The 9761-nt window shown below is 34.0% G+C and overlaps 1 protein-coding gene across 1 annotated transcript; it reads left to right on the forward strand.

Annotated features, from left to right (window-relative positions):
* The first annotated feature begins 1420 nt into the window (after positions 1 to 1420).
* On the forward strand, positions 1421 to 7524 carry LOC108199573 (SKP1-like protein 21). Its single transcript, XM_017367459.2, has 9 exons — positions 1421 to 1516; positions 1745 to 1840; positions 2327 to 2536; positions 2676 to 2867; positions 2960 to 3070; positions 3205 to 3292; positions 3974 to 4154; positions 6867 to 6942; positions 7279 to 7524. The coding sequence occupies exons 1-8, from the start codon at positions 1511 to 1513 to the stop codon at positions 6913 to 6915; spliced, it is 933 nt and encodes a 310-aa protein (XP_017222948.1). The 5' UTR covers positions 1421 to 1510; the 3' UTR covers positions 6916 to 6942; positions 7279 to 7524.
* Positions 7525 to 9761: the final 2237 nt, after the last annotated feature.

A 9761-nucleotide genomic window follows, 5' to 3' on the forward strand; every position in this document is an offset into this window, starting at 1 on the left:
GAAACGTGTCGCTGAAGTGTTAATGAATTCGTGGAGTCTTGCGATTCTCCGGTGAGGAGGAGAGAAAACATGAGAGAAGATTGTCAATTATTATATCGATCCTTCTATGATTTTGGGTATAAAAAGGGGAGAACTTTTCTGAGGAGCAAGAGCAGCGAAACATTATTTTTTTTCTTTTAATTCATTTACCTTGCTGGCCGCAACAAGAGAAATTGGTATAATGTACTACTTCTGTCCCATGTCCCAGAAGAATCTTTATGTTACTTGTTGACACTCATTTTGAGACTCCTATAAAATATAATTTCATAATATTTTTTTCTTAAATATAAGTATGACATTTAAATTTTTATTCAAAAAAATAAAATAAAAAAATGTTATGAAACTATACTTTATAGCAGTTTCAAAATTCGTGCAAATACTGAACATAAAAAAAAACTTGCTGAAACAGCGGGAGAAGTTGATTATTTAGTTAATGGGTTTGGCTTGTAATTAAAATGGACAAACGCGTGACTAGGGTGGATTCATCTATAAAATATACAAATTTTAGAAAGAAACTTGAATTTGTTATGTGCTCGTGGGTGGGTCGAAGTCCGTGAGCGTTTGAGCCCCTGTATAAATCCGTCACTAGCCCACTGACAAGATTGATAGATAGAAGAGATTTTTTATGTCCAATCAAAATACGATATTCATCAAAAAAGAATAACTATCATAAATATAAAGAATCAAAAACACCAAATTAAAAGGCACTAAGAGATAAGAACAAAAATTTGAATGTACAAAAATAATAACACTGTACATTTTAGTATCAAATATTTCTTAATTCAATTTTTCTTATAGAATAACGGTCCCTTTATGTTGAAGGTATTCATTCAACATAAAAAAAAAAAAAAAAAAAAAACACAGAGATGCTGGCCACCTTGTTAGGAACCTTAAAATATGTGCAACCAGTGAACGTAAAAACTTGTTGAGAAAGAGGGAGCAGTAGATTATTTAGTTAATGGATTGGGCTTGCAACAAAATGGACAAACTCAAAATAATTGGGTGGACTAGTTTATAAAATCTACAAATTTTAGAAAGGAACCTGAAACTGAAACTGTTATGGGCTCACGGGTTTGAGCTTCCTTATAAATCTGCCACTGCTGACAAGATTGATAAAAGAGAAGGGATTTTATATATCCAATCAAAATATGATATTCACCGAAAAAGAATAATTATCATGAATATAAAGAATCAAAAACACCAAATTAAGAGGCACTACGAGATAAGAATAAAAATTTGAATGTACAAAAATAATAACACTGTACATTTTAGTATCGAATATTTCTTAATTCAATTTTTCTTAACACGGTCCTTTTATGTTGAAGGTATTCAATATAAAATCATATCTGAAAAGATATTCAACTAAGCGGATATCATTTTTTATAAAAGAAATCTAAAAAAGAACGCATCCAATTTTTATATTGGTTTCTCATTTCATTCCTTCGGCATAACTCATTTCACAATTAGCTGCATGCAGGTAAGTCATCTTGTACACAATTCCACCACTGAATTTTGTCAATATATATATTTTTCAACTTTATACAACACTTGTTATCTCCTTGCAAATATATATGGTGCTTTCATACTTTGGTTTGTGAATTTAGGAGAGTTGCTGGTCTCTAATATTACAAAGGCAAGAGATTGTGTTATTATATATATTAATCATATTTCATCAACTTATTAGATTGATTTTGATGGTGTACAGGTTATCCCGATGGCTAACGAAATCGAAATTAACAACTCAATGTCAAAAGTCCCAAAAGAGCTTGATAAACAAGAGTTGTTGCAGGAGAAAGACAAGGTATTGTTCGCTTGTGTTAGTGTTATTCCTAAATTTTTCAATGGAAATTTTATATTTGCATTATGTAGTTCTAATTTTATAAAGAAATTTTTAAGTCATTTTAATTCGATATTTTCTCATTGGTAAATATATATTTGTTTTTAAAGTTGTTGCGCATAAATGTTTTTGTAAATTAAATGATACAATAAATTCTTTGACTCTTTGATAAAGTTTACAAATTTTCTGTATGTAAGATGGTGCCTTAGGGGAAGTAGGGCTATGGTCATGAGCCTGTGCTTCTTAACCGATTTATAGTTAATTAAGAGATTAACCAATGATTATTATAGTACACTTTTCCTTTATTTTAAAGCGATCATTTTTAAGGTATGACAATCTTAATTTTTACTTATAATTGTTGGAATATTATAAGAGTTCATTTCATGCATGGAAGCTAATGGGTATGTTCAATTTGTTTGTCTTGTCTGATATTTTATTACGACTATGCAGTGTGTATGGATTCAAACTGTTGATGGTGGAACAGTACAAGTAGAACAACAGATCCTGCAATTATCCCCTGAGTTATGGCTTCAAATTAAATCAGGAGTCGGTTTAATGAAGAGCAAACCCCTTTTGGCGCCTCCAAAAGTTCAAGTAGCTGCATTGACTTCAGTAGTTGAATACTGTCGATTTCATCGAGTACCTGATCGCTCTGACAAGGTTAATTCGTCTGCTTGTTTCTCATTGTTGGTACTTTTCTTCAATGTGATTGGATTTTTGGAAGAGATGATTTCTTTTAATTATCTGACAGAGCACATCACAAATTTAACAAAAGTGCCTAATTTTATTCTGTGAATAGGAGCGCAAGTTGTTTGCTGACAAATTTTTGAAAAAGGATTTGGACAGTCTTTGTCTTTTGACACATGCTGCACGGTATCTAGGGCTGGAGTGTCTGTGTGATAAACTCTGTGAGGCTATTGCTCGGCATATTTCAAATAGTTCCTCCCAAGAGAAACATGATATCTATCGTTATGCTACGAAACATGCAAAGGTATTTTATTTTTACAACCATCATGTTTAGTGTGTATTTTTCGATGCCATGTTCAGTTTTCCTTATTTCTTTGACTATGTCTAATGATGCAGCCGGAAACACTGGAGGACATGAAGAATTTTATTGGCCCCTTGCAAAGAAGGCTCATTCAAAAACTGTCGGTGAAAAAGGAGAAAGAACTTGCAGAACAAGAGAACGCAATGGTAACATTTTCAAATCATGTTTTATATAATTACCGTCCTTGGTGTACCTTATAACTTGAAAATATAGTTAAACTTTTCTATAATTTTAAACTAAAGTATAAGATTGTTGATTACTTAAAGTTCATGCTTGATAGAAAGTGAAGGCTGAAGTGGAGGCTTCGAAGTGTGAAGATAAATGTTCAGTTGATGACCTTGTTTCATTTATTAATGGAGGAGATGGAGGTATTTTATTGTTACGTACAAATACCTTTTTACAGGCTTAAATAAACATGAAACCAGATTGTTCAAATTAGCTGATTAACTTTCCAACTCCAATGATTAGATATGAAATTAATTTGTAGTTTATAAATGCTGGCCATCTTGTTAGCAACCCTTTTATATATTCTAATGAAATTGACTTTGCCCAGAAAATACAGGGCTGTACCAATATACAAATGGGACAACTTTTAGTCTCTTGTCCTTTGCTTGTGAATTCCTTTTTTCCCCTCATATGGAAGAACAATAGCTAAAATGTAGGCGTAGGAAGAAACTAAAGGAACGTGGTAAATTTTTGTAATCTCAAAGATAAACTTATCAGTGCGCATACACTTGTTTATAAGGTGAAACATGGTGCTGGGAGGGTTTTGAGGAAATCAAGCCCACAGAACAATGCCAAATACGAGCCTGTGTAATTGTTTAGGATTGCCAGTTGCCACGCTGTAAGCCAAATGGCGTGCATGCCATTAATAGGGGATTTTAATTGTCTATATTATATTTTTTTAAGATATTGTGAATATTTGATGGTCTTCATGATTTGATATTCCATAAAAATAAGCGTATCATTGCTTTGCACTTTATGGTCGGGTTCAATACTTCTATTTAACACTATGAAAATATAATATTGAGTATTCTGATACCTTGCAGACTCTAAGAAAGGACGAACGAAGAAAAAGAAGAATCACAGAAGAAAGAAGGGACCAAAAGCTGTTCCTTCAGTCTGTCCTACAGCTGAACCGAGTTCCTCAACTCGGGATGGTAGCCTCCCTGTTGAGGATGAATTTGATGATGGTGATTGCGATCCTGCTTTGAAGGAAGAGATTGATAGGTTAGCCTGATAATCATCTAGGTTGTAGAAGTATGCTGTTAGTTCTACATTTTAATAAAAAGTTATGTGAACCAGTAGGCATTCAGAATATATTACATCATATGAGTGGTTGAGTATTTCATATATGCCTTAGTCGTGTATTCTAACTCAATGATATGTGTTTCCCATTGGTGTGTTAAATTTGAGATTCTGTGCTCTGTCAGCAAAGCTGAGACACCTGACGCTTTCAGAAATATTTAATGTTTTCAGCTCTAAGCTAAAACCCAATGCTTTACATTCTGTTCACTGACCTTGAGCTATGCAACCATGCCTAGTCGTATAACATGTGCTATAGCTGCTGAATGGATAAATCATTAATTTCATAATCAGTTGAACTCTGCGATAAGGAATTTATTAGGCAATGGAAAATGAAATTTTTTGATAAATTGCCATTTGCCAAATTCTGGCTATGGGTTGCAGGGTGTTAGTCAAACATGGTGCTATCAAACCAGCTTAGATGAGACACGCTCAGGCGGTCTCATTCATAAACTAGATATAGCTTGTAGTACATGTAACGATCCTGTTGAAATAAGTCTTCAGTCAAGATAGGGGTTCCTCTGTGAATATCTCATTCAACCTAAGTAACAGTAGCAGATATTGGTCTTACAATCCATCAACTCTTTAAGCAAACAACCTAAACTAGACATTAGCCCTTCGGGTGTTGGAGTTGTGCCTGTGGTTAGTATGTAGAATATTAACTTTAAATCCATACATTAAATACTTGATAAATTAAGTATGTTCCATATTAGTAGATGTGTGACAGGAGGCGGTTATATGAGAGGAGCTGCGATTCTTAGATGATGAATGAGAGAATGCGCTGTTTAATTATCTCCTCCTACTTCTATAACATTCACTGTTTCGGTTCTTTTCTTTTCTCATCTTTGGTGTGTGCGAGGCGCTGTGGGTTTTGTGATCGATGCCTTGCTGGACATTTTTTCATGTAACATAAGGCAGATGTGGCATCCTTTGGCAGTGCCTGGCCAATTGTTTGTAGTCTTAATAACTCTTTGGTCCTTAAAGTATGTCTACTTCTATGTTACTCTGACTCTTCTATTTAGGTTGCCGTACCCGTGTCGGACACTTGGACACTCGAACACGACACTTATTTTGTGTCGGATCCTTTGACTAAAATGCGGACACTTTGTCCAATTTAAAAATCAAATATGAGTCAAACTTATAATTCAAAGAAATATGTGAGGAAAAAAAAGAAGCAAAAATGTGATTAAAGTACAGAAGACGCCTAATTTGCAAAATCCCCTACAAAATGATGTCTAATATTTTGAGTTTTATTGTTACTTTTTGTGAAGATGTCTAACTCACAATACTTGTTTATTAGTATACTACGATGTGTCCCCGTACCCGTGTCCAAAAATAGGACAGTGTCCCCGTGTCCCCAATTCTCAAACTTCCCAAGTCCGACACTCGGATATGTGTCGTGTCCGACACTCCGTACCCGAGCCCGAGTAACATAGCAGCTGATACTTAAATATGTTACATATTAGATGTTATAAGTAGATGTGTGACATTAAGGCCAACAAGGAATGTGGGAGGGCGTTGATTATGGGGACGATAGCGGGCAACTTGCTTTTGTTTTCATCCAAATTTAACGAGAATTCATGAATCTTGTCAGGGAAAAATTGAAATAAATTTTTGAGTAATGGCCATACCAGCTACTATTTGTTAAGGGTATTTGTGTTGAATCTCAAGCTCTTTATGTGCTCAAGTACATCTTGACACATAGGATTGCTTATCTAACTATGGAAAGACCAATTCTTTTTTAAAACTCAAATTGTTTACAGTGTATTAAAGCCGTAGGCAAAATTTGAATCAAGTGTTGCTGGATAAATTGTGGACCGAAGATAGATATTATAAAATTATTGTGTGAAGAACAAAATTTAAGTTCATGTAAATATTTTGGATCTAGAATTGAAATACAGTTTACACAAACTTTTGACTGTTCTAGTATTGTTCAACAACGTACCAAATGAGATTCACGCATTGCGCTTAGAAATCTTGTAACGCAGCCAACAGTTGAGCCAAAAATATGCTATAAAGGGCCCTATATATTTACCATATATGATCATATTTTCCTTGTTGTACTTGTGTTTATGGATGGGGTGATGAGATTTTATGTGATTCTTTCCATTATTTATATGCGTAGTTCTTATAATCTCTAAGTGCTGGTTTTGGTTATATGTGCAATATCAGGATTTGTTGATAGTTTACTATTAATATAATGAAATATTGAGTATACATCAATTTACTAAGAATTTTATTAGAATATATACAATCATTAGCTCAATTGGTATCGGATAGAAGGGGTATAGGAATGTTTTGATAGGCAGACATCTATCAATAACATACATGGTTTTGGGAAAATATTAGTAAATATTGCTATTGGTAATTCTGTTTAGGTTCTGGTTACCATTTGCATTATATGTCTCATTCAGGTAAGGACCGATGTTCTTGCCTAGTTCATGGATGTCTTGTGTTTATATATGCCCGTAAATGTAAAACTTCATATTAACTCTTTGTCCGTACTTCTGCACCTATTAACCTTTCCCATAATTAGTTTATTTAGATTGTTATCTCCTATATACTGTTTTACTTGATATTTACATTCATCATTCTATCCTGTCAAATTCTCATATTTATTTTATTTTCTGGAAGCAGGGAAATAAAAGAATTTGCTCGAAGACTTGGACTGGATTTAGAAGACTAGTAGTGTATAGAGCCATGATTGAAGAAGGTACAAATCGATATATCTTCTTAAGTTTAGCAATTCATCATATTATCCTCGACTGACCTCCTTCTGGTAAAACGCGCGTGCGCGCGCGCACACACACACACACACACACTCTTTTTTCTCCGGATTTTTGCTGATGCTTGTTAAAGTTTTCCATCTTGTGTTTCACTGGCCAACACACTGGCCATGCCTAGATGTTTTTTTTAAGGCACATGTTTGTTGGTTTTCAGTTTAGAAGAACAGGAAGAACGTGTAATTTCAATAAGACATTTTAGAAGAACAGGAAGAACGTGTAATCGTACATGCCATTACTTATAGATATTTTGTTTGTATGAACAGCACTAGACGACCGGCAGAAAGATCTCTCAGAAATGGCCATTACTGGAGTACTTTGCTGATAAAGTGAGGAAATGGGTGCGGGACTAATATCAGTCTAGTAATACATGTAACATGTGTATCATTTAAGATTCTTGAACGAGGATAATCAGATTATAAAGTTTACCCAGAGCTGTTGGAGAATTATGCCTAATTTATAAGATCAGTGTTTTATATACAGTTTTGATTGAATATATGCTCATCAAAAAAATACTTTTGAGACATGTGATGATACTTGAAGAATTTCCATATCCGTGATTTTCTTACTTTTTGAATGCTCGGTTTAGTTGTAACAAATGATATTGGAGGAGGGAATAGATTATATAGTTTTATACTTCCTCCGTCCCTGTAAACAACTCCAACAACTTGTTTACGTTCACTATTTGCACGTATTTTGAGACTCCTGTAACTTTATAGTTCTATAATGTTTTTATAATAATTTTTTTTGAATAAAAGTTTAAACGTCAAACTTTTATTAAGGAAAATTTCCTTTTAAATATTATTGAACTATACTTTATAGAAGCCTCAAATGCGTGCCAAAAAATAACGTAAAGAACCTGCCCCGAGGGAGTAGTTGTTTTTGTTTCCACTTACATATACCAGGATTCAATCCCCAATAATATCTGGAGACCTTCAACATTCATGCCAACTGGACCTGCAACACCACATCGACTTCTTACCTAAACTTGGAGAGCACCTGCACTTAAAAATTAGTAACTGATTATACAGTACTACATATTTTTAAGCACCAAAATATATCAGATTCAAGCTTCCATCTGCATTAGCATTTGCATCCATTAAAGAAGATAAAAACCGCTTCTCTGCTGCAGAAAATCTTCAAATGACGTCGTCAACCAGCCACTCGAAGATAGGGCGGAGCCAGGAAAAAGGTTTCACCGGGAAAAATTTCATTGTCAAAGGACAAAACTTACTTAATCTTGTTGTTAATTATCTTTAAATCTCCTCTCTCTTTCTTCTTTCTTCCGCCGCCGCCGGAGATTTCATCGATTTTTACCGATGAAAAGCTCCGAATCAGTTTATTTCTCTTGATTTGTTCTCGTTTTCTCAATAATACTCCCCAGCGGATCTGTACCAAGATTTTAGATCTACTCGCTTTTCAAGATTTTGATTTGGTAATAAATCAATTGAGATGAGTCAATGATAAGTTAAGCGACTGCATTCAATTTTAGCCATAGCCGGTGATTACATATATTTATATGTGATAAGGTAAGGATTGTGTGAATTGACCTCACGATACTAGTATGAGTTGAAACCTTTTTTTTTTTGGAGTGAAATGTACTTGCTTATATTAAAGAGCCTCTAAATCAATATTACATGAGATAAAATCCGGAGCAGTATTAAACCACTCCATGGGACCTGACATAGAATGTGCAGCCCGAGCTAACTCATGAGCTATGCTATTCGCAGATCGACAAGCAAACACTATTAACACTTCCTCAAAGTGGTTAAGATTATCACTACAAGCTTCCACAATAGTATCAAAATTTGATCGACCTCTATCCACTTGAAATGCGTCAACCAGTAGTTTGGCATCTGATTCAAAGATGCACTTTGTAGTTCTCCAGCTTTTCACCACCTCAATAGCTTCTTAGTTGAAACCTTTTTATTTTAGTGCTTATAAATGTATTTGTCTTATATGTCCTTTGTAATTGGTTATATATTTAGTTATTGAATATTATGATTCGATTATAACTTGATTTATAAGACTTGTTGTATCTTTAGTTTTAATTATTGTGCCCCTTTCAAGAAAGTGTCATAGTTGATGGCTTTTTAATCTTATATTGCGATTATGTTTGTCGTTGTATTAACGATTGTGTCACTTTAGACGACTTTGTTTTGATGCCTGACATAATCTTTCGTGCTTGATTCTTTCTTTTTTTTCTCTCCCTCGTTTTTTCTTCCTTTCCATATGGATTTTTGTCTTTCATCTGAGTTTTCTTTTCAGTCATTAAAGTTTTATTGGCTAAATTTCCGGGACCATCTCTGCATGACCTTTGGTTAGTCGGTAGACTTTTTTGAATGAATGTTTTTCTTTCTTCGCAGTTCCGTGGATTTTGCTTCTCTTTCGAGTGTTTTTTTTCAGACATCAAAATTTTTATCAAATTTTTGTGGGGCTTTTCGACATATCCTTTGGTTAGATGAAAGTTTTTTATGTATTGAAAAAAACTCTCCGATCTTTTCGGTATCGTATTTCGGTACAATGCACTGACGTGAAAGTCTTATAACAAAAAAACATTATCTTTAAATATCTAATCTCCTCCCTTACGGGAAAACCGCTGGAGTTTTGTTTTCACGTTTCTTTATATATTTTCTTCTCTAACTCTGAATGTTTTACATAAAAAAATGGGGTGGGACTAATTTATCTTGGGCTAAATTCAAAAAATCTGGGGCGCATAATAGAAAATTTTAAAATATTACTGTATCCC

Source organism: Daucus carota, chromosome 1, assembly GCF_001625215.2.
Source record: "Daucus carota subsp. sativus chromosome 1, DH1 v3.0, whole genome shotgun sequence".
Taxonomy (NCBI): domain Eukaryota; kingdom Viridiplantae; phylum Streptophyta; class Magnoliopsida; order Apiales; family Apiaceae; genus Daucus; species Daucus carota.